The 25,833-nt window shown below is 35.5% G+C and overlaps 1 protein-coding gene across 4 annotated transcripts in view; it reads left to right on the forward strand.

Moving 5' to 3' along the window:
* Cep135 (centrosomal protein 135) overlaps positions 1 to 25,833 on the forward strand; it is a 91,128-nt gene that overhangs the window by 42,065 nt on the left and 23,230 nt on the right. For all 4 annotated transcript variants that reach the window (XM_063240501.1, XM_063240502.1, XM_003471589.5 and 1 more), the window contains 6 exons: positions 636 to 751; positions 825 to 979; positions 1,715 to 1,770; positions 2,645 to 2,813; positions 4,067 to 4,177; positions 4,412 to 4,597. In XM_063240501.1, coding sequence (XP_063096571.1) covers positions 636 to 751; positions 825 to 979; positions 1,715 to 1,770; positions 2,645 to 2,813; positions 4,067 to 4,177; positions 4,412 to 4,597 — 793 coding nt within the window. The remainder of the gene's footprint in view (positions 1 to 635; positions 752 to 824; positions 980 to 1,714; positions 1,771 to 2,644; positions 2,814 to 4,066; positions 4,178 to 4,411; positions 4,598 to 25,833) is intronic.

The raw sequence follows: 25,833 nt of genomic DNA on the forward strand, positions 1-25,833 counted from the left end.
TTTACTAGCTTTTTGTGACTTTGGACAAGTTATTAATTGATAGAGTAAAATTGGATTAATAGTTCTCATTATAGAACTACAAGAAATGCCTACCTTCTTTGCTGTAAACTCAAGTTGACCAACCACTCAAAAAGAGAGAGTAAGAAGCAAAATTAGGAGTTCACACTGGGGTTAAAATTTATGTTAAATCCCAAGTGCTCGGCTATGCCATAAAAATAGGATTTTGATTTTGCCTCCACATTTAGAAGTAGATTTTAAAGAAAACTGAGAAGAGCTTAAACTATCAAGAAACTTTCAGGAAAGAATACATATTAATTCAATTTTATACCATATTATTTTTAGGAAGATGGAGCATGGCAGAGAGAAAGAAACAATACATAAAATAATACCATTGATTGTACTGGAAGTACTTTAAAATAAAAGAAACTTAAAATATCAAAAACTTAAGATATCTTATTTTTAAAAATTATTTCTCTGACAGATAAAGAATGCCATTTGTGAGGCTGGGGATTTAGCTCAGTGGCATAAGTACCTGCCTTGCAAGTAGGCGGTTGTGAGTTCAATTCCCAGTACCGGTAAAAAGAAAAAAAAAAAAGTGTAAGAATGCCATTTGTTTTTGTCCTCTGCTTCTTTAGGATGGTAAATGAGCAGCTACAGCAGTCACTTGATGACTATCAGCACCGACTGTCCATAAAAAGAGGTGAACTTCAATCTGCCCATGAACAAATTAAAATACTGGAAGAAAAAATAGGTAAGTGTTTTTCAATTCTGTTTTTGCTAATATGAATTTACTTTGCCCAATAAATGCTTCTTTTCATTTACAGATACGATAAACCTTAAGATGACTTCACAGGATGAAGAGGCTCATATAATGAAAAAGACTATTGGTGTTATTGATAAAGAGAAAGATTTCCTCCAGGAAACTGTGGATGATAAGACAGAAAAGATTGCAAACTTAGAAGAAGTCCTCACTAGTAAAGTATGTTATTGTTAAGTATTATTTTCAGCATCAAAAGATTGTTTTATTCTATTTCAGTATGCAGTTCTTGTCCCCATGTGTAAGTTCCTCAGACCCAGGATCACTATGTCTTCTTTTTGCCAAATCCATTTTATTTCAAGGGGAAAAAAAACTAACATTTTCTAAACATGTCAATCAGGGGCAACAATACATTGTGTATTGTCACCCTCAAATCATTCACACTGAATTTGCATTCAGTTGTCTGAACAATACCAGCACAAATCTTTCTCTTCAGTCAACTCAGAAATCAGTAGTATAACTATCTTAACTATTTTTTATATTCATATACATACACATGCACATATGTTGCTTCTTTCGGCTTCTCACACTGAGATAATACAGTGTTTACACATGTGTGTCATATTTATTTCACTAAGGACCATGTCTTCTAATATGTTTAAGTTTCTTTTTGTCTCAATAATTTGAATCTTTAAAATGGGATTTTATCTATTTCTAGTAATTGATGTTATCACATCTTATTAAAGCAAACTGAAGAAACCATTCGAGTTCATAGAAATGTGCCAGTGTGAAGTATAAAGGGGAGTTGGAAATGTTTACTCGGAGCTTTTTTTTAATGCATAATTTAAAGTATTAAACCAAATACTTAATTATACAAATGTGATGGATTGTACAAATTTAGCTAAAGATTTATCTGTATGAAAGGTTTAGAATCTTACATTTTTATAATTTCTTTAGGAAAAAGCTGTTGCTCAGATGAAGACAACTATCTCAGAGTATGAATTATCTCTGACGTAAGTAACTAATGAAATGGCGTTCAGTGACTATAGTTTCATCTCTTTAGTAGTAGTTCAGTAAAGGAAAATTTTCAGTTTCCCCACTTTTGCCAGTGACAGCATCATTTCCTGTAAAATATGTCATTCTTTAATTCCTCTGTCATTTGCATCCAAATGCTTAGGTCTAATTATTCCTTTGCATTTCTACTTGCTCTTTTGTTTTAACTAATTAACTACTTGACTCAGGTCATAATCATTAAAATTTACTTTAGTAGGCAGTTTTGGATTTATTCTCCATTCTAAGCTTACCTTGAACACCTCTTTCCAAGTTTACTTTTTCTTTTTCTTTTTTTGCAGTAGTGGGATTTGATCCCAGGTGCACTGTATCAGTGAGCTACATCCCCAGCCCTTTTTATTTTTTATTTTGAAATGGTCTAGAACTTAGAACTTGCTTCTGCCTCCAAGTGCTGGAATTGCAGGCATGAGCCTCTGCTCCTGGCTGCAATTGTATATTTTATATCTAGTCTTTCCAAAAAAAAGTAAGCTATTTAAAGGCAAAACACTGATTAATACATTATGGACCTTTGTTTCAGATCAGAGTGAGACTGTAAATATTTATTCAGAATTTGCCAGTTGAATCTGTTACATATAGCTCTTAGCACATGGAAATTTTCTGTTTTTAATGTGGCTTTTGGAGTAATAAATTTCTTTTATGGCTTCATTTGCATATAATAATTGGTAGAAATCTGAAATAACTGCTTTATCTAATTGATCTAAATGTAGCAGTTATAACTGTAGAGTTTATTCTTAATTTTTCAGACTACAACAGTTTTCATTTAAATGAGCTACAGTTTTTCAAGAGCTGTATTATTTCCATATCACCTTTTAACAGCCGATTAAAGGAAACATTGGGTAATCGAGACCGGGAAATCAGCAGCCTCCGGCAACAGCTTGATGCGGCTCTCAAAGAACTGAATGAAGTAGGGAGGACTAGAGAAATGTCTTTTAAGGAAAACAGAAGATTACAAGATGATCTGGCTACAGTGGCGAGAGAAAATCAGGTATAAGCATAATATGTAAATTTGGTAGTTTCATAACATAGCACCTATTATTGTTTACTAAATTATTAAAGCTCTAAATTACTATTTTATTCTAAAACATAATGATAAAAATATAAGTAACATAACTAATTCTTTAAGGAGCATGCTATTTGTTGGGGTATTAAAACCTGTAGTTTAGGCTATTTCTTAGGTTCAACTCAGTTCTCATCAGGGATACATTGCTGTGTTTTAAGGACCTGTCACACATTTTAAGTATATGTACTTCTTTTGGCTTTGATGCCTATTTGTAAATAAATTGGTGAATATTTTAGAGCGTGAAGCACTAGAAGGTAGTGGTTTTGTTTGTGCTGGTTTATTAAATCTTTTTTTTTTTTAAGGAAAATAAAACAATAAAATCAATCAAAATAAACCAGAATAAGTAATACAGGACTTCCAAACCTTTTGAAATCAACAGTAGTTACCACAATGGCTTTGTTGTTGTCTTCAAAATAACTGCAGATACCACCTTCGGACATAATAAAAAAAAAAAATCGAACAGAACAGGATAGAATAGAAACAATAAAAACAAAACAGTGAATACAATGAAGAACCTCAAAACAAGCTAGTAGTAAATACATAATGGCTTCCATAACATGTCTTGCTGTCTTTCAAATAGCTGCTCATGCCATCAGAGTTAACATAAACAAAACAAAAGAGAATAAACCTTAACCCAAAAGAAAAGACAATGAAAATGATACAGTTTCCGGTGGGGATCTGCACCTTGTAGGTGGTGGTTCTCTCCCGCCACAGTCCACAAATGGTGCTGGCTCACAGAGAGAGGCTTGGGTCTGGCTCACGCGAGCCAGCAGCAGCCCACTCATGTTACTGGTGTGGAGGGCGGGGATCCGATTTATTAAATCTTTATACCAAGAGCACCAATGATTTTAATTAATTTATGTTTTTAAAAATTTACTTTCAGTGCTTTTCATTACAAAGCATATTGCTGATACATGAATTTTTTAAAAGGTCAACTTTTGACCATCACTAACCCTTATTGTACGAATCAGATACATGGTCAGGACTACTGTGGGAAATTTGCAGTAAAAATGGGTTAAGAAGTATTTGCTAGGAAAATATATAAAAGTCATCTTTAGACGTTTTCCTTTTTTATCTCTCTCATAGTCTTTAATTCCAAAGGAACTATTTGAAAATAAATGGACATCATTTGGCGTATTGTATTCACTATAGAACTGTGTTGAATTTCTAATTTATAGGAAATCTCATTGGAATTGGAGGCAGCAGTGCAAGAAAAAGAAGAAATGAAGAGTAGAGTTCATAATTACATAACTGAGGTGTCCCGATGGGAGAGCTTAATGGCTGCTAAGGTGAAAAACATTGTTTAGTTGTACTGAAGACTGAGCTTTTCATGTTCATAATCTGCCTGGTAGATCTGGCCTACTGCCATATTTCCCCATAGACCTTAGTACAGTGCCTCACAGATACCTGATGCATCTTAAATTAGAATAGAATTCCCAATGTGGGAATGTGTTTATGACACAGGTGTTCCTATGAATGACACAGTTTATTAACTTAGAAATCATTTCATTTGCTTAAACCAGGAGCAAGAAAATCAAGATTTGTTAGATAGATTTCAGATGCTTCACAACTGTGTCGAAGACTGGGAGATCAAGGCTCATCAAGCTGAAGGAGAAAGCAGCTCAGTTCGACTAGAACTTCTTTCTATTGACACAGAGAGAAGACACCTTCGAGAAAGAGTGGACCTATTAGAAAAAGAAATTCAAGAGGTAATACATTCACTTGTCTAGTAAAAAGCATTATTCTGAAAAATAGAAACATTGAAAGATACTTTATTGAAGTGGATAATCAAGTTCAGTAGTTATGTTTTGTCATTAATTCAGATACTTTGCTCAGGAAAGCTCCATTATATTGTTTTACTGTGGTAAAAGATAGGTAACACCAAACATACCATTTATGATATTAAATATACCCACAGGGTTATGCAGTGATTGTCAACATCCTGGCTGTAGTACTTGCTTTTTATTTTTTGGCAGTGGGCACTGTGAACCCATGGCAGGCAAGTATTCTACCATAAACTACATCCCTAATCTCTACCTATTTTGATTTTGGTTTTAAGTATGAAACTGGGTCTGCTGAGTTGCTTATGCTGGCCTCGAACTTGCACTTCTTTTATGTGGACCTTCACACAGCACCATACACAGCTATCTCTACTACTTTCCATCTGTGCCAACTGAAACTCTGAACACATTAGACACGGTACGGCCTCCCTTCTTCCCTTCTGTTGGCACCCACGATTCTGTTTTCTGTCTTTATGGATTTGACTTATCTTGGTTTCTCAGATAAGTGGAGTTACATAGTACATGTCCTTGTGGCTGACTTTTTTGACTTGGCCTTAAGATTTACTTTATCTCCAATAGTCATCCACATTATAGTATGTTTCATTGCTTTTCAAGGTTGAATGATACTCCATTTTAAGGATATGTTGCATTTTGTTTATCCATTCATCTTTTGATTGACATTTATTTGGTTTGCTTCTACTTGTTGGATCTTCAGGGTAATGCTGCTATGAAGAGGGGTAAACAAATACGTGTTCAAGTTCTTGCTTTCAGTTCTTCTGGATATCTACCCTAACGCAGAATTAATACATCACACATTAAATTTTTCAAGAAAACACCAAAGGTACAGGGATTGCACCAGTTTACACTCACTCTAACAATGCAAGAGGATTCTAGTTTCTCCACAACCTTACCAACATTTATGTTTTTTATCCTTCTTTTCTCTCTTACTCATACTCACACTGTCTCTCTCAGCAGTTATCCTAATGTGAGTGAAGCAGTATCTCATTGTGATCTTGATTTGTATTTTCTCAATGATTATATGATGTTGAAAATCTTTTCATGTGCTATTGACTATTTATATATTTTCTTTACAAAATTATTTTCTGTTTTTAAAACAAGTTTTTTGTTGTTATAGGAATTCTTTACTACTCTAGAAATTAATACCTTACTAAACATGCACTTTGCAAATATTTTCTCCCATTTCATAGATCTGTTCACTCTGTTGATAGGTTGTTTTTTAATTGACATGCAATGTTTATATTCATTTATGGAATACAATGCAGGTACAGTGTGTAATGATCAAAACAGGGTAATTAACATTTCCATGTCCGCAAATATGAACATTTCCATGTGTTGACATTCTCCACTTGCTTTCAAATGCATATCAAATTGCTGTAGACTACTTGTACCATGGTGCTGTAGAACCTTAGAACTAATTCATCCTCTAGTAGTAGTTTTTAAATTATTTTATTTAGTAAATGTTTGCTACATAATACTACATAATGTTTACCTTTCTTCTGTGTAGGTGGTAGTGTATGTAACATATTTTCATTCCTTTTTCTTCCTTTTCTCCCTTCTGCCCTTTCATTTTTGTTCCCCTTTCCATTTGAGAAAGAGCTCCCTGCTTAACTGTCATCTATCTTTTGTTTGCTCTTTATTTATACTTTGAGTTTCTCATGTAAGAGAAACTTTTTAGCTTGTTTCTAATTTATTTCACTTAACACTATGGTCTCAGTTTGCATCCATTTTGCTACAAATGACTCAGATTTATCTTTCTTTATGACAGTAATATATACCTTTGATGTAAATACCACATTTTCTTTATCCATTCATCTGTTGATGGACATATAGACTGCTTCCAGTATTGGAAAAACTGGTTTTTCACATGCTCAAGACTAAAACTAAACCCATGTGTATCACCACACATTAAAATCAAAATATGTCAAAGGACCCGAGGATTTAGCTCAGTGGCACAAGCACTTAACTGGCAAGCGCAAGGTCGTGAGTTCAATCTCTGGTACAAAAAAAAAAAAAAAAAAGTCAAAGATCTAAATATTAAAACAGAAAATAGATAGAAATCTTGAAGACATAGGTTCAGGTTCAGGCAGAAAGTTCTTGAACAAACCTCAGATCACATAGGAAATACTACAAGAATCAACTGGAATTTCATCCTATTGAAAAGCTTTTACTTAGCAAAAAAAATCATCAATAGAGTGAAAAGACCACCCACAGAGCGGGAAAAAAATTTAAGCCAGTTGTCCCTTAGACAAAGACTTATATCTAGAGCATGTAAGGAATTAAAAATATCATACCCCTCAAATTCAAAGACCCAACCCAAAAATGGGCATCTAAGATGAATATGTGCTTCTCAGATGAAGAAATAAAAATAGCAAATAAATATATGAAAAGCATTCAATATCATTGGTCATTTGAGAGATGCAAATTAAAACAACACTGAAATTCCATCTCCAGAAAGAACGGCTAGTATCAAGAAATCAACCAAGAGCAAATGCTGGAGGAGTGTACAGATTCCTCAAAAGTCCTAGGGTTAAAGGTTCCTTCAACCCAGGTATTCCTGGAAAAATTGAAAACATCATACGCAGCAGTGTCCTTGTGTATTTATAGCAGCACAATTTGTAATAGCTAGACCTTAGACACAACCCAAATGTCCATCTAGTAAGTAATGGATAAAAAATGTGATCTTTCTATACAGTGGTTTACTACTGAGCTATAAAGTAAGATAAACAAGACTTTTATAGGTAAATGGATACAACTGGAGACCATACTCACAAGTAAAATGTCAGACTTGTATGTGTAAACATTGTGTTGTCTCCCTGGTGTAAGGAACTGAAAGAATAAATAAGGACCAAAATGTATAATAGATATTGTGAAATGGGAAGAGACTGTTAAAAAGGGCAGAGGAATAGAGTGGGTAAAGGGGGAAAGGAAGGAAGAGGAAGAAAAACAACCAAGTTAGTTATAATACTAGTTTCTCTTAGTTCATTGAAAAGAATGCTAATATTGTTTGGAGAATTTTTTGTCTATATGTTGTACTCTGAGTAACTACTTTGAAGATAACAACACATAATATATTAACTATTGTTATTCTCCTACTAGCTTCTTATGAAATTTTGTTGCATTTTTTCCATAAAGTTTTTTTAAAAAAGAATTTTGCACGCAATATTGAATAGTGGAAGAATATCCTGATTAATTTAGAAAAGCATTTTATCCCAGTTAGTTATAAAGGACTGAAAATGTACCTTTGCATCTGTTTAGAATAATATTTCATGGGCACCTAGCACTGCATAATAAGTTCCATGACTGTAAACACATAGATTCGTTATTTAATTAAAAAAGAGATTTAGCTATTATGAATATGCTGTTATAAACATGGGTATGCATGTAATACTGTAATATGATATCTTTAATACTTTTAGGAAAATACCTATAAGGAAGATAGCTGGTTCAAATGGGATTTCTAGTTGTAGTTTCTTTGAGGAATCGCCATAGTGGTTGTGCTGGTTTACATTCCCACCACACTGTAGAAGGGTTCCTTTTTCCTCATATCCTCACCACATTTTTTATTGTTTGATTTCTTGATGATCGTTATTTTTTCTGGATTAAGGTGGACTCTCAGTATTGTTTTAGTTTGCATTTTCTGTAATGGTGCATTACAGAACATTTAGTTTGCATTTTCTGTAATGATGTGAGCATTTCTTTATGTATTTATTTTCTATTAATACTTCCAGGAAGTACCTATGCATTTCACTTACCTGTATGTTGATTGGGTCTTTCATTTAACTTCTTTATATATTCTAGATATTAGTCCTTTGTCTGAGAAATGTGACACAAATTTTTCCCCATCCTGTAGATTTTTTTATTCTGTTTTTGCTATGCAGATTTTTAATTTTATATGATCCCATTGGATTCTAAGTACTGCTATTTCCTGTGCAACCATGTTTCTGTTTAGAAAGTACCTACCTATGCCTGTGACCTCAGAAATTCTACTTTATCCTTTAGAAGGTTAAGTGTCTCTGTTTTAACATTTAGCTCTTTGATTCATTTTAATCTTGGTTTCGTATGTGGTGGGTCTAGCACTCAGTCTTCTTCATGATGATAGCCAAACTTTTTACCACCATTTATTAAAGAGGCTGTCTGTCCTCTACAGAATGTTTTTGGCCCCTTTGTCAAAGATCAAATAGTTGAATGTGCTTCATCCTCAGTTTTCTTCCATTGATCCTCATGGTGTGTGTGTGTATGTGTGCATGCGTGTGCGGATGTGAGCATGCTAGTACCATCCTATTTTTGTCACTGTAGGTTTGTAATATAGTATCAAGCCTGAGACTCTGATGCTTCTCATATTACTCTTGTTACTAAGAATTGCTTTTGCTTTTCTGAGTCTCTGGTTTCATGTGAATTTCAGAATTGTTTTCTAAAGTTCTGCAGAGGATATAGTTCCATTTTCTGATATCCCCTTTGATTTCTGCTTTTAGAGGTCTTTTACTTAGGTTAATTGCTAAATATTTAAATTTTGTTTGTGTTATTGTTATAGTATTATTTTTTCCTAATTTCTTTTTTGGTGAGTTCATATTAGTAGACAGCAGATATGGTGAAGCTTCTTTTAGAGCTTTCAATGATAACAAAAATCAGGCTGTGACACACGTGCCATAAGTTCACCATCACTGGTATACAGAAACACTGTTAGTTTTTGTGTGTTGAGTTCATAAACTGCTATGTTACTGAACTTGATTATTAAGACTGTTTTGGTGAATTTTGGGGGTCTTTCATGTGGAGGATCATGTCTGCAAATAATAATCCTTTCCTGTATATATCTCTCTTATTTTTCTTGCTCATCAGTGTTTTGAGTACTGGGTTGAACAGGAATGGTGATAGGAGACATCCTTGTCTTATTCCTGATTTAAAAAGGAAAGTCTGCAGCTTTTTCCCATGTAATATAATGTTGGTCATTGGTTTATTTTAAATCGCTTTTCCAGATTGAGATGAGGTCCTCCTATACCTAGTTTCTTCAGGCCTTTTATGATGAATGAATGTTGGATTTTGTCAAGGACTTTTTGTGTCTCTTGAGTTGATCATATGATTTCTGTTCTTTGTTTATGTGATCTGTTACTTTTATTGATTTGTTTATGTCAAACCATCTTGGGATGAAGCCTACATGGTCACAATGTATGATGTTTTTGATGATTTGTTGCATTCTGTTTGTTGGTATCTTGTTAAGGATTTTTTCATCTATATTCATTAAAAGAGAGTGGTCTCCTTTTTGGTTGAGTCCTTGTCTGGTTTTGGAATCAGGTTAATAGTAGCATGCAGGAATAACATCGAGACTAATGCTTTCCTTTCAATTTCTCTACAGAGTTTGAGGGTTATTGGTGTTAGATCTTCCCTGAAGTTTTTGTAGAATTCAGCAGTAAATCCATCTGGACCTGGCTTTTCTTAATTGGTAGATTTTTCTATTACTGCTTCTATTTCATTGCCTTTTACTGGATTATTCAGGGCTTTTAGATCTTGTTGGTTCAGCTTTAGTAACTCATGTACCTAGGAATCTATGCCTTTCTTCTGAATTCTCAATTTATTGGAGTACAGATTTGTGAAGTAGTTTTTATCTTTTTTTTTTAAAGAGGGTAAAATTAAACATAATAAAACAGAACAAAACAGATCATAAGATAACAATGTAAGAGACACGGATTTCAAAGCAAGACAACCAGAGATCTTTACTGTCTTGTCATATTGTCTCTTTTTTTCTTCCAAATAGTTGTCCGTATCTTCACATACAATGAATTCATACAAAACAAAGTCATACAGAACTGATCAGAATAGGATGATGAAGGCTTTTTAGGTCTTCAAGACCAGATAATAAGGAAGTTAACAATGGCTGTCATAATGTCTCTCATTCTCTTCAAAATAGCTGTCCATATCTTCATGTATGTTGAAATTAAACAAAACAAAACAAACTAAAGTCACTCTGAACAAAAAATACTAGTATTTCTGGATTTCACATCATGACACTAGGGAATCAGCACTGGGTTACCTTAGTGTGTCTTTGTCTTCAAAGTAGCGGTTCATTTCATCATCATTCATCATTCATCATTGCATTATATTATCAATTCTCATAAACTTTTTAGAAGTTCTGCACATGCATGAGTCTGTACATGTATACCTATCCTTTCTGTATTAGAGAGAAAAACATAACGAACCAAGACAAAACAAAACAAATTCCTAGAAAAGCATGAAGCGAAAAAGACATGTGAACAACAATAGCAAAGAGCCCAGAACACTAACAATATAGGCCTTCAAAACACGGTGGTATGAGCATAACTAAGGTTGTTATTTTACATAATGATCTTCAAGAATTCCTCAGATCACTATACAATAATATGCAAAATTGTTCTAATCCTATAAATGTTAACTGTTTTGTTCCAAGGACATAAGAGTTTGTAGCTCAATGATCTTAGCTATCCTAAGAGTGTTTACATAATTTTAGACATTTTTTCTTTTCCCTGTTTCTTTTTCCTCATTTTCCCTGAGATACTATTTTTTCCCCTTTAAGTAGATTCTTATCATTTCACTGTAACCACTGAGTTTTTTGTATCTTACGTACTCTTATTTCTTACACTAGAGAGACTATATGGTATTTACACTTGTGAGTTCGATTTATTTCACTTATGAGTATGGTCTCAAGTTGCATCCATTTACTTGTAAATATCTCAGCTCATTCTTTATAACAGAGTAGTACTCCATTGTATAAAAATACCACATCTTTTTTATCCATTCCTCAGTTGATGGGCACTTAGGTTGTTTCTAAGATCTGACTATTACAAATTGTACTGCTATAAACATAGGTACACATATATCACTGTGGTATGATGTTTTCACTTCTTCTGGGAATATGCCCAGAAGTGGGATAGCTGGGTCAAATGGGACTTCCAAACCCAGGTTTTTGAGGAATCTCCAGACTTACCTCCACAGTGGTTGCACCAGTCCACACTCCTACCAAAAGAGCAGAAGAGTTCTTTTTTCCCCACAGCTTCTCCAGCATTTGTTGTTGGTAGTTTTCTTTATCCTGGCCATTCTTTCTAGGTTCAGATAGAACCTTAGTGTTGTTTTAATTTGCATTTCTCTAATGACCAATGATGCTGAACATTTTTTCATATATTTATTTGGCATTTTTATTTCTTCATCTGAGAACTGTGTATTCATCTCAGATGCCCATTTTTGGAATTAGGTCTTTGAATTTTGGGGATCTGATTTTTTAAAAATTCTTTATATATTCTAGAAGTCCTTTGTCTGAAGTCCTCTGTCTGAGGGAGCATTCACTAAGGTTTTTTTTTTCCCAATTTGTGCATTTTCTTTTGGCTATGCTGGAGATTTCTTTCAACATGCAAAAGATCTTTAATAGGATGCAATCCCAGTTATTGATTCTGTGAAGTATTTCATGTGAGATTTGATTCTTGTTCATGAATTCTCTACCTACCCCTGTCTTCAAGATTTCTACCTACTTTGTCTTCCAACAATTTCAGTGTTTCTGTTTTAATATTTAGATCTTTTGTCCATTTAGACTTTAGTATATGATGATAGGCATGGGTCTAGTTTTAGATTTCAGCATATTTTTCTAGCACCATTAATTGAAAAGGCTGTCTTTCTTCCAGTGGACCTGTTTGGCCCCTCTATCAAAGATTAGGTGGCTATGGGGCTGGAGATTTAGCTCAGCGGCATAAGCACCTGCCTTGCAAGTCGTGAGTTCGATCCCTAGTACCAATAAAAACGAAAAAGACAAAAAAAAAAAAAAAAAAAAAAGATAAGGTGGCTGAGGGTGTTTGTAGTTGTAGTTGTATCTTCAGATCTATTCCATTGATCCTCAGGTCTGTTTTTATTCGAGTATCATGTTGATTTTGTTACAGTACCTTTGTAGTATAACTTCAAGTCAGGGATTGTGATGCCTTGTCTTTGTTGCTTAGAATTGCCTTTCATATTCTGGATCTCTTCTGGTTCCAGATGAATTTTAGGAGTGATTTCTATAGATCTGTGAGATATGCTAGTGGTATTTTGATTAGAATTGCATTAAATCTGAGAACAATTTTGGGAGAATGGCCATTTTCACAATTTTGTGAATTTTCCTATCCATGAACAAGGGATGTCTTTCCATTTTCTGAGATTCTCTTTGATTTCTTTTTCAGGGTATTATAATTTTCCCTAAATAGATCTTTTGCTTCTTTTTTTAGATTAATTCCTAAGTATTTCAGCTTTTTGGATGCCAGTATGGAGGATGTGGCTTCTCTTATTTCTCCCTCAGTGGTTTTGTTGTTAATATATAGGAATGCTATTGATTTTTGAGTGTTGACTTTGTCTATAGCTATATTACTGAATTTATTTATTATACCTAGGAGTCTTTCAGTGGAGTTTTGGGGGTCTTCTATGTAGAGTAACATGTCATCTGCAAAAAATGATAATTTTTCCTATCCTTACTCCTTTTATTTCTCTCTCTTATCTAATTGCTCTGGCTAGTATCTCCAGCACTATATTGAATAGGAGTGGTGATAATGGACATCCTTGTCTTGTTTCTGATTTTAGGGTAAAGATTTTCAGTTTTTGGTCATTTAATATGATGCTGGCTATTGAGTTGTCATAGATGGCTTTTATCATATTGAGGTAAAGACCATCTATTCTAATTTTTGGTAAGGTTTTTATCATGAGTAAATGTTGGACCTCATCAAAAGCTTTTCCTGCATCTATATAAATGATCATGTGGTTCTTATTTTTGGCTCTGTTGATACGGTGGATTACATTTATTGATTTGTGTATACAGAACCATCCATGCATTCCTGGAATGAATCCCACTTGGTTGTGGTATATAATCTTATGATTTGCTGCATTCTGTTTGCCAAAGTCTTATTGAGAATTTTTGCATCTATGTTCATTAGAGAGACTGGCCTGTAGTTCTCTTTTTTGGTTGGGTCTTTCTCAGGTTTTGGTATTAGAGTAATGTTTGCTTCTAGGAATGAGTTAGGGAGAATTGTTTCCCTTTCAAATTCATTGAAGAGTTTGCGAGTGTCGGCATTAACTCTTCTTTGAATTTCTTGTAGAATTCTGCAGTGAATCCATCTGGACCTGGGCTTTTCTTTGTTGGTAGGGATTTAATTACAATTTCAATTTTGTTAATTAAAAGTGGGTTATTCAGCAGTTTTACAGCTTTAATGATTCATATGTTTCTAGGAATCTGTCCATTTCTTCTGTGTTATCAAGCCTATGAGAGTAGAGGTTTTCAACATAGATATTGATGATCTTCTGTATTTCTACAGGGTCTGTAGTGATTTCACCTTTTCATACCTTACTGCATGAATTTGAGTTTTTTCTTTCCTTTTTTTTCAATGAGGTGGGCTAGAGGCCTGTCAATTCTATTTATTCTTTCAAAAAGCCAACTTTTTGATTCATTGATTCTTTGTATTGTTTTCTTAGTCTCTGTTGCATTGATTTCTGCCCTGACTTTTGTGATTTCCTTCCTTCTTTTGGTTTTGGGCTTGACTTGCTCTTCTTTTTCTAGATGTTTGAGGTATAGCATCAGGTTGTTTATTTGTGTTCGTTCTGTTTTCCTGATGTGGGAGTTCACTGTAATAAATTTTCCTCTGAGGACTGCTTTCATTGCATCCTACAGGTTCCTGTAAGATGTATTTGTATTTTAGTTTGCCTGCAAATATTAATGTCTTCTTTAATTTCCTCTGTGACCCACTGATTGCTTAGGAGTGTTTTATTCAGTTTCCATATGTTTGTAGGGTTTTTGCAGTTTGTTTTGTCATCAATTTCTAGTTTTATGGAGCTATAATCCGATAACATGCATGGGATAATTTCATTTCTTTTGCATTTACCTAAGTATGTTCTGTGGGCTAGTGTATGGTCTATTTTTGAGAACATTCTATGTGCTGCTGAGAAGAATGTACATGCTGATGTTCTTGGGTGGAACATTCTGCATACATCTATGAAGTCCATTTGTTCACAGGTGTGATTCAGATCTATTATTTCTTTGCTGATTTTTTATCTAGTTGATCTGTCCATTTTTGTCAATGGCATGTTAAGATCTCCTGTTATAATTGTATTATTGCTTATTTGATTTTTCATTTCTGTTAATATTTGTTTTGTAAAGCTGGGTGCTCCCAAATTTGGTGCATATATACTTAAGAGTGTTCTCTCTTCCTCTTGAAGTTTTCCCCTAACTAGTATGTAGCAGCCTTCCTTATCTCTTTGGATCATTCTTGGTTTGAAGTTCACATTGTCTGCAAACAGAACAGCTACTCCTGCTTTTTTGGGGGGATCCTGTTGTATGGAGTATTGTTTTCCATCCTTTGACTTTCAGTATATGAGCTTCTTTTTGGATTAGATGGGTTTCCTGTATGCAGCATATGGGTGGATTTTGGTTCTTGATCCATTCTGCCAGTCGGTTTCTTTTAATTGGTGAATTGAGACCATTTACATTAATGGTTATAGCTGATGTATGTTGGTTTACTTTTGATATGTTATCTTTCTGCTGTTAATTTTTTACCTTTTCACTCTGTTTAATTGTTTGCCTTACTTAATGATTTTTTCCTGTGTTTTTCTAGAATGTCTTTTAGTATTCTTTGCAGGGTTGGTTTGTTGTTCATTAAGTTCTTCAGCTTCTCTTTGTCATAGAAGCATCTTATTTCTCCATCCATTTTGAAGGACCATTTTGTAGGGTACATCAGTCTAGGTTGGAAGTCATTTTCTTTTAGAATCTGAAATACTTCACTCCATGCTCTTCTTGACTTCATTGTTTGTGCTGAGAAGTCTGCTGTGATTCTGATAGGCTTTCCTTTATAGGTGATCTGTCTCTTCTTTCTAGCAGCTTTTAATATTCTGTACTTAGGTTGTATTTCTGGGATGTTGATTACTATATGTCTGGGCGTTGTTTTATTTTGGTTATGGTTATGTGGAGTTTTGTATGCAACTGATCTGTATGTCAGCTTCCATTCTCATGTTTGGGAAATTTTCAGCTATTCTGTAGATAACCTCTTGATATTGTTTGTGTTGTCACCTTCCTTTTTGTTTATGCCTATCAATCTGATGTTGTTTTTCTTTGCATCTTCTTGCAGGTGTTGAATTGTTATTTCCTGGTTCCTTATTATTTTTAAAAGATCTTTCCTTTCCTGTTCATTGGCTGCAATCATGTCTTTGAGGTCTTGAAATTTCATCTTCACTTTCACTGAGGTGGTTTTGCCAACTTTCGATGTAAATTTTTGATTTCCTGTATATCTCTCTGAATCTGCTTCATGTATTCTGTTTGTTTCTTATACTCTTCATTCAAAATTTCCGTCTTTTGCATTGTTTCTCTTAATTTTTTAACTATGTCTTCTTTAAATGTTGTTTAGCATTTCTTTCATTACATTTCTCATTTCTTCTTTTACCTGGGGGACTATTTCTGATTTGAGTTCTTTTATAGCTTCCCAGAGTTGTTTCTTTATTTCAGTTGATATCATTTCAGGCATTTCAGGTATATGGCTTTTATTTTCTTCTGTGTCCTTGTCTCCTAGGTTTGCTTGGATTGAGCAGGAAGTTTGAGATTGCACTTGGCTCTATTGTTTTTTCATTTTCCTATATTTCTGGGTTTTGAGCAATGTTTCAAGGCTTCCCCCGCGTGCTGAGAATCACCTGGTCCACTTTTGGCTCCCGGAGCAGACAGCAAGCAAAAACTAGCTGCTTAGAGTTCACTAGGCCAGTTAGGCCGGTGGGGACTCCCATGTGACCTACTGTGATTTCAGACGCGGGAGCAGCATTCCAAGGCTTCTTTGTGTGCTGAGTTTCAACCCATGCACATTCTGGGCCAAGGACTCAATGCAGGCTCCTGCCAGCTGCTTGGAGTTCACTGGACATGGCCCAGTTAGGCCCCCTTGGACCTCCCAAGCATCCTGGAGTTATTTCAGACATGGGGCATGGTCTTTATTGCCTGGGAGTGAAGTTTCAAGGCTTCCCTGTGTGCTGGGTTTCAACCCGTGCACACTGTGGGCCTGGGATTCAATTTGGGCCCCTGCCAGCTACTTGGAGTTCACTGGTGTGAACTCCAGTGGTTAGACCCCCTTGGACCTCCCAAGTGTTCCTGGGTGATTTTAGATGCGGCACATGATCTTATCACCTGGGAGTGAAGTTCCACGGCTTCCCTGTGTGCTGGGTTTCAACACACACCCCCCCACGCTCTCTGCCCCCACATGCTCTAGGCTCTGAACTCAATTTGGGCCCCTGCCAGCTGCTTGGAGTTGACTGGGCATAGCCCTGTGAAGTAGTTTTTAATAATCTTTGATTTCAGCAGTGTCCATTGTGATTTCACTTTTTTCGTTTCCAAATTTTGATTTGGGTCTTTTTGCTCTTTATTTATTTATAGACTAGATAAGGGTTTGTCTATTTTGTTTATTCTTTTGAAGACCTGCCCTTTGATTCATTGCATTGTTATTTTGGGTCTCAGTTTTATTAATTTCTGCTCTCATCTTTATATTTCCTTATACTAGCTTTCAGTTTGGATTATTCTTGTTTTTCCAGGGCCTTGAGGTGTATTACTAGGTTATTTATTTGTGCTTGCTCTGTTTTTATGATGAAGGAATTCACTACTATAAACTCTCTTAGGACCAGTTTCTTTGTGTTTTTGAACTTTTGATACATTGTACAATTACTGTTATTTAGTTCTAAAAACTGTTTTGTATCTTTTTTTATTTTAAAGAAGATGCAACAGAATAAAACCACTCAAAATAAACCAGTGTAAGAGATGCAGGACTTCAAAACATTACAAAATCAACAATAGTTACCATAATGCCTTTTGATATCTTCAAAATAGCTGCATATATCTTTGGACATAGTAAAAATCAAACAGAACAAAATAGAATAGAAACAATAAAAACAAGATATTGAATGCAATAAAGGACCCCAAAACAAGCCAATAGTAAATCCAAATTTGCTACCATAATGTATCTTGCTATCTTTGAAATAGCTGCTCCTGCTATTGGATTTGACATTATCAAACAAAACAAAAGAATAAAACCCAACCCAACAAAACAATGAAAATTATATAGGACTTCTAAAACAAGACTATAGGGAATCAACAGTGGCTGAAACCCTCAGAAGGAGATCCTCCCTAGATGTCACACTATATACTGTTGTCCTCTGAACCTATCGTCAGACCACTGGCTCTAGACCTACAGTGTCAGTGAAACACCAAAGCACGATAGGCATCCAATTTGCATTTCACCCCCATAGCTATCATCACAGCCTGTGTTTCTCCAGATAAGCTGATCGCCTATGGAAGGGTTTGAGGGAAGTTGGCACTTGTTGTTTGCCAGTTCACACACCAGAAAGGGCTGGGGTTTATCTATTCCAGTGCCAGCAGCCTGTGCATGGCACTGGTTCCCAGACTGGACTTGTTTCCTGATGTGGCTTTGTTCTCTCTACCCCCAGTCCACAAATGATGCTGACTTACCCAGAGAGGCTGAGGTCAGTCTGTTTCCAGTCCAGCAGTGTCCCGTGCATGGCACTGGTTCCCAGACTGGGCTTGCTGACTGATGTGGTCTCTCTACCCCTGGTCTGTGAATGGTGCTGACTCACAAAGAGGGGCTGGAGTCTATGTGTTCCAGTCCAGCAGTGGCCCACACATGGCGCTGGTTCCCAGACTAGGCTTGCTTGCTGGCCTCTTTTGTTTTCTTTTTTACAATTTTTTCTGCAACCCATTGTATGGTTAGTTTCCATACATTTGCACAATTCCTGTGCATCTTTTGTCACTGATTTCTAGTTATTGCAGTATGATCTGATAATATGCATGGGATAGTTTCTTAACTTGCTTTATTGGCTGGTATATGGTTTGTTTTGGAGAAGTTCCATGTGTTGCTGAGAAGAATGTGTATTCTGTTGTTGAGTGGAATACTCTAAAAATTATCTATTATGTCCATTTGTTCAAAGGTTTTGTTCAGTGCTGATACTTCTTTGTCCATTTTTTGTCTAGTTGATAATATTTGTGAGAGTAGGATAATGGTTTTCCTCATTGCAATTGTATTTATGTTATCTGATCTTTTATGTTTAGTAGTAGATGTTTTATGAGTTGGATGTGCTGTTTGGTGCATGTGTAATAATTGTTATCTCTTCCTATTGACTTGTTCATTTAACCAATATGTACTGATCTTTTTTTGCCTCTTGATCATTTTTGGCTTGAAGTTTATTTTATCTTAATATAGGATAGACACACATGCTTTTGGAGGTTATTTCATGTTGTGTGAAATACTGTTTCCCATTCTTTGCTTTTTAACCTATGGGTTTCTTTTTTGGTTAAATGTGTTTCTTATATGCAGCATACTGTTGGATTTTTGTTTCCCATGTCTGATTGGATAATTGAAATCATTCACATTGAGAGTAATTACTGATAGTTATTGACTTATTTCTATCATTGCCTTATTTTCCTGTTGCTGATTTTCTATCCTTCCCTTCTGCTTAACCGCTCACTTTATCTGGTGTGTTCACTGATTTAGACATTTTGTCACTGTTATCTTCACTGTCTTGAGAATCTTTCAGAGAGCTGTGGCAGTCATGAATTTCTTTAGATTCTTTAAATCTAAAAATACCTTATTTCACTATAAATTTTTGAAAGGTAATTTTGAAAAATATACACTAAGTCCTGAGTTAAGAACAAATTCTATTGCAGGAGAATGTTTATAAGTTGGCTTCATTTGTAAGTCCAACAAAGGGAGTCTCACACACCTTTGACAAAAATATACAGTGTTAAACTTTTTCTCTTGCTTTCAGATATACTCTCCTCTGGTGGAGCACTGTATGACTGTGCACTATGACGTTGTACAGTAAGCACAGAGCAGCATGAGTGTGACAATGTCAAGCAGACATGTGGGCTACTTCCACAAATTGCTCACAACTCAAATGTTTGTAAATCAGGGAGTTACTGTATGTTAACCTGGGTTGAAAAGTGTTTTATTTTAGGGGTTGAAACTTCATTCCCGTCTTTCTGCCCTTTGTTTTGTTTGGAAGTCTACTATAATTCTAATGAGCTTATCTTTATAAATGATTTGTTGCCTTTCTGTAATTACTCATAAGATTTTTGGGGGTAGGGGGAAGGCTGGCAAGTGCAAGGTCCTGAGTTCAAGGTTCCTGGTTCAAAAACAAAAAAGGATTCTGTTTTTCTGTTGGATTTCTGAGATTTTGACTATGATGTGTTCTGGACAAGTTTTTACTGATCATAGCTGTTTGGGGTTAAATATGCCTCACTTATCTATGTTAAATTATTTTCCCATATTCAGAAAGTTTTCTGCTGATATTTCAGGAGTCAGGTTATTCATGTCATTTGTGCTGTCTTCTGATTTTCACTAATTTAGTTAATCTTAGATTACTCCTCCTCATGTCATCTAGAACTTGTTAGATCCTCTTTTCCTATGCTGTGGTTCTTAAGGTCTCTCTCATTAACTGGTCACCAATAACAGTTCTGCCTTCTAGTTCTAACACTTTGTCTTCACATTCGTCATTTGCATTGTCAATTTTGATGGAATTTTTAATCTCCTGAATTTCTATTTGGAGTTTGTCTTGGCTACTTTTCTCTTACTGCTGAGACAAAATATCTGACACTCACAATTAGAAAAGGTTTATTTAGCTCAGAGTTTGTGGAGGTTTCAGTTAGTAATCAGCTGGCTTCAAGGCAGAGTAACTAAGCACAGGACCAACAGTTGAAGGTGGCAGAAGGGCGCAAAAGCAGCAAGCACAAAATCGGGGAGAACAGGCCTCTTTTCCTCCCTTATAAGAGGCTACCCGCTGCTCAGGAGGCGTAGCATTTATAACATCTCTGTGCCCTCCTTGCACAGGATGAGGATGTTTACAAAGTAAGGACCCTGGCCCTTGCTGAGCTGCTTCATTAAACTTCTAAACTTCTCAAGTTGATACTATGAATCAACCATTACAGAGTTTTTTAATGAAGTTTTGATTCATCTCTATACTGGTCATTCATGTTTTGTACTATTTTGAATAGGTTTGCTAGCTTTTTATTAGTGTCTTCTTTAGACTCACAGGTCATTTTACATGGCCCAATATCTGTTTACTTGTGTCTTTTGTGGACATCCCAAGTACCTTATTGTTCTGTTACCTCCTTTAATATCATTTTGAATAATTTAGGCATGTGACTTTTGTTTTCCTCCCCTTTGTCAGCTTTGGAGAAGTTGGAGGTATTTCATTGGCTTGTCTTCTAATGTTTCTGGTTTTTATTTGTTTGTTTGTGTTGAGACTTATGAGTTGATTGTACTGGAAAGCCTTGTTTCTAGTATGGAGACTTCTTTAATTAATCTCTACTTTTGGCAGTATCCTCTGGGTGGAACTAACTATTGATCTTTCTTCTGTTCTAGGATCCAAGCACCTCGCTTCACTTGAGAGGGGAGGTTGCCGTGTTGATCTACACTAAGAAATGGGACTTTATCACTGGGACTATCACAAAATCTTTATCTCTCCTAGCAATAGAATAGTGTAAAGTTAACTAGCCATCCAGGGATTCATACAGCTTAGGAGTTACAATAGTAAAGATAAAGAGAATGGGGAACCAGAGAATTTTTAAAAAGCCAAATTTAAAAAAGTAATCAATGGGATATGAGAAAAAGGAGAGAAAAGTGAGATAAAGGGGTTCTTTAGAGGACTGTAAGGAAATTAATGGTGTTAGAGAACTATTGCAGCAAACAATTCACAAGAAAAAGAAGAAAAATGATAATCAGAGCAAAGTATGAGAAATTAAGAAACGATAAGGAAAACGAAAAAAGTTTAAAGAGGAAATGAGAAAAGGGAAGAAAAAGAAAAAAGAAAGAGCCCCAGTCCCCCAAAAAACCCAAGGAAGGAAATATAAAAATATAAAAAATACAAAAGTAAAGAAAAGGATTAAAGAAAAAACTCCTGTGTTTTCAAATGAGTGATTTTTCCCCCAGGATCAGCCAGTGCTGATTTTTTCCACCTAGCTTTAGGGATTGTGAGTTTCTAAGGTGTGCTCCCTTCACCAGAGGCCCCTCTGTCTGTTCCCCCTAACTGTGATTACTGTCCAAGCCAAAGCCTATCTTTGCTCACACTGGTAGATGGGAAACTCTGTTCTCTTCCAGGTGTAGGATGTAGGGCAGGGATTGAGGCAGACTGTTAGACTTAATGTCACCAATTATGAGATCTTGTCGCTCCCTTCTTTCCCCAAGCGTTGTCCTCATTCAGGATCAGGTCAGTTGGTCCTCACCTCTGTTGCCCTGTGCCAAGGGGAAGCAAAAGTAGAGCTAGCTCAAAGTTGTAGATGGTTGCCCCCTTGCATGGGAAACGGGGTGGCACTGTGTATCAGAAGGGATGGTTGCTTGCATCAGGATGGCTCTACATGTATAACTGCTTCCTGGCATCTCTAATATTATTTTTGTTTTAAAGAGAAAAAAGAAATAACAGCAAAATCAAGAAGCAAGCAAATTAAAAAAAAAAAAACAACAACAAAAGCCAAATAGCAACAACAGAGAACAACAGCTATATAGGTTTTCAAAACAAGATGACAGGAATTTAACAATGGTTGTTATACTGCATATTGTTATCTTCAAAATAGTTGCTCAGATTACCAGATATAAGAATAAAACAAAACAGTAAAATGGAACAAAACATTGGATTTCAAAACCAAAACAGAAGGCAATCCCCCCACAGTTGCTACAGTGTACATTGTTATCCTCCAAATAGATGCTCAAACCACCAGCATTAGGCCTGCAAAGTCAATTAAACAGTACAAACATTATTTTTTACTTCAGTTGCTATCATCTCAGCCTGACTTCCTCAGAATCAGCCCATTGCTTACTGGGTAGCAGAGAGGAGTTGCTCTTCTTGTCTCCCAGCCAGCACACCAGCTGGCTCACAGGAACATGCAGTTTGGCTTCTTGCTTCTCTTCCTGTTCTCCATGGCAGCTGCCCCAGCTCACAGGAAGGCATGGTGTGGTGCTAATAATGTTTTTATTCCTGTTATCCAACCTCTTTCTATCCCTTCTCTCCTGATGCTTCCTGTTTTCTACTAACTGCTCTGCTACTGTCTGCTTCTATATGATCGACTTTTTTAGTTTCTATGAATTAATAAAACAGGCCGTATTTGTCTTTCTTTGCCTGATTTATTCACTTAATATAATATCCTCCAGTTCCATTAATTGCTGCAAATAGTAAGATTCCATGTTTTTAATGGTGAATAATACGTTTATACCACATAATTTTTATCCATCCATCCATCCATTATTAGATACCCCAGTTGATGCCATATCTTGGCTATTATGGATAATGCTACAATAAACATGGGCATGCAGTATCTTGGTCACTTTTATCATTGCTAGGACAAAAGACCTTGCACCTATAAGTTAAAGGAGGAAAGGTTTATTTTGACTCACAGTTTATAAAGGTCCTCAGTCCATAGTCAGCTGGCTGCAGGGCAGGAGAAACAATCCATGGTGTGGTAGGCAGGAAACAATAGTCTTTTCTCTTTTATCCTCTCCAGGCTCTAAGCTATTATTAAATAGTGCCACCCATGCCCAGAATGGGGCTTTTGCCTTCCAAAAATCTATTCAGCCACACCCAGAACCATACTAAACCAGTCAGTGAACACAGTCATCGCACAGCCTTAATCCATATTCACACACCTTAGATCAGCTACCTCGAAAAAGCACCACTTACAAGCACATGAGCCTTGGCATGTTATCTAGATACAAGCCATAACATGCAGGTATTTCTTTGATATGGTGCTATCTATGTATATGATATAAGATGTATATTCACACAGTGGTACCTCAGTATACAAATTTAATTTGCCTTATAATTTTGTGAAGAATTACTGCACTTATGTTTGTGTGGGGAAGATGACCATGGTCATGTTTGTCACACAATGTAGAGTTTGCAGTTGGAAGCAAAATTTTGCCAAACACTTTGGTATGGAACCAAATTGTTTGCAAACGGAAGTGTTCGTGAACTGAGATAGTAACTATATATAAAATCTATGTATTGGTTACTTTGCCATCATTTGGTCAAAATAGCCAATGTAAATTAGAGAGTAGGTTTATTTTTTTAAATTAATTTTATTGGTACGTTTTAGGTGCACATAATGATTACATTTCTCATTGGAAATTTGTACCTGTATGTGATACACTTTGCTTCTTTTTTCCCTAACTCTCTCTTCCTTTCAGCCACCTTTCCCCTCGTTTCCACTTTTTTCTTTCTCTTCTCTTTTTCTTTTTACTTCTTTTCTTCCCTTATTCCTCTTCCTTTTGAACATTTTCTTCCTGTTTCCCAATATGTACTATACATTTTGGTCCTTATTTACCCTTTTGCTTTCTCACAACAGAGAAGCAATGCAATATCTCAACATGTGTCTCTAACTTATTTCACTTACGAGTATGGTCTCACAATGCATCCATTTACCTAGAAATGTCTCAAGTTTATCCTTCGTTACGGCTGAGTGGTACTCCATTGTATAAAACTACTACTTTTCTTGAATGATGGGCATTTGAGTTGTTTCCAGGATTTAGCTATTACAAATTGTGCTGTTACAAACATGTGTACACATATATCACTGTGGGATGATGGTTTTAGTTCTTCTGGGAAGATACCCAGAAGGGGAATAGCTGAGTCAAATGAGACTTCTAATCCTAGCTTTTTGAGGAAACTCCATACTGATTTCCATAGTGACTATACCGGTCTACACACCCACAAATGGTGGGGAAGAGTTCCTTTTTCCCCACAGCCACTCCGGCATTAGTTATTGCTCGATTTCTTGATGAAAGCCATTCTTTCTGGAGTGAGATGGAATCCCAGTGTTATGTCTATTCAGTTCAGATGCCCATTTTTGGGTTGGGTCATTAAATTTGGGAGATCTTATTTTTCATATATTTTAAATAATAGACCTTTGTCTGATGAATAGTAGGAAAAATTTTTCTTACTCTGGGTTGTCTGTTTGCTCTGTTGGTAGTTTCTTTTTGCTTGCAAAAGTTTTTTAATAGGATGAGATCTCAGTTGTTGATTCTTCGTAACATTTCCTGTACAGATTGTTTTTTTTTTCATAAAATCTTTACCTACACTTACGTCTTCAAGAGTGCTACCTATTCTCTCTTCCAGCAGATTTAATGTTTCTGTTTGTATTTTTAGATCTTTGATCCATTTTTCATTTTAGTTTAATGCATGTGTGATAGACATGGGTCTAATTTTAGTCTTCCTCCTGTGGAAAGCCAGTTTTTCTAACACCATATATTAAAGAGGCTGTCTTTTTTCCAGAGAAGGTGTTTGGCCCCTTTGTCAAAGTTAAGGTGGCAGAGTGTGTTTAGGCTTGTTCCTGCATCTTCTAATCAGTTCCATGGTTCCTTGGGTCTTTGGTTTTTTTGCCATATCATGCTGTTTTTATCAAGGTAGCTTTGTAGTATAATTTCAAGTCAGGAATTGTGATGCTCCCTGCCTTGCCTCTTTTCTGGTTCTGCATGAACTTTAGGATTGTTTTCTTTAATTCTGTGGTGTATGCCATTGGTATTTTAATTGGGATTGCATTAAATCTCTATATAACAATTTTGGGAGAATGGTCATTTTCACTTCCAACCCAAGAAAAAGGAGTATCTTTTCATTTTTTGATATCCTCTTGAATCACCTTTTTCAGAGTACTGTAGTTTCAATGTAAAGATTGTTTACTTACTTTGTTTGATTGATTCCTAAGTGTTTAATTTTTTAAAATTCTATTACAAAAGCTGTTGTTTCCCTAATTTGTCTCCCAGTGAGTTTGTTATTTGTGTACAAGAATGCCATTGATTTCTGATAGTTGACTTTGTATCTAGTTATGCTACTGAATTTGGTTATTAAATCTAAAAGGATTTTGCTGGTGGCTTTGGCAGGCAAGAATTCTACCACTTAACTAATGCATATTAGTGGAGGTCTTGGGTCTTCTATATAGTTGTTTCTAGAGTATCATATCATCTACAAATGATGATAATTTAATTTTTTCTTTTCCTATTCTTACTCCTTTTGTTCTCTTGTCTAATTGCTCTGGCTATTGTTTTCAGAACTATATTGAATAAGAGGGGTGACAGTGGACATCCTTGTCTTATTCCTGATTTTAAAGTGAAAGGGTTCAGTTTTTGTCCATTTGGATGTTGGCTGTT

The sequence above is a fragment of the Cavia porcellus genome, unplaced genomic scaffold (assembly GCF_034190915.1).
Source record: "Cavia porcellus strain 051 isolate PalLab524CR breed Dunkin Hartley unplaced genomic scaffold, mCavPor4.1 scaffold_30, whole genome shotgun sequence".
Taxonomy (NCBI): domain Eukaryota; kingdom Metazoa; phylum Chordata; class Mammalia; order Rodentia; family Caviidae; genus Cavia; species Cavia porcellus.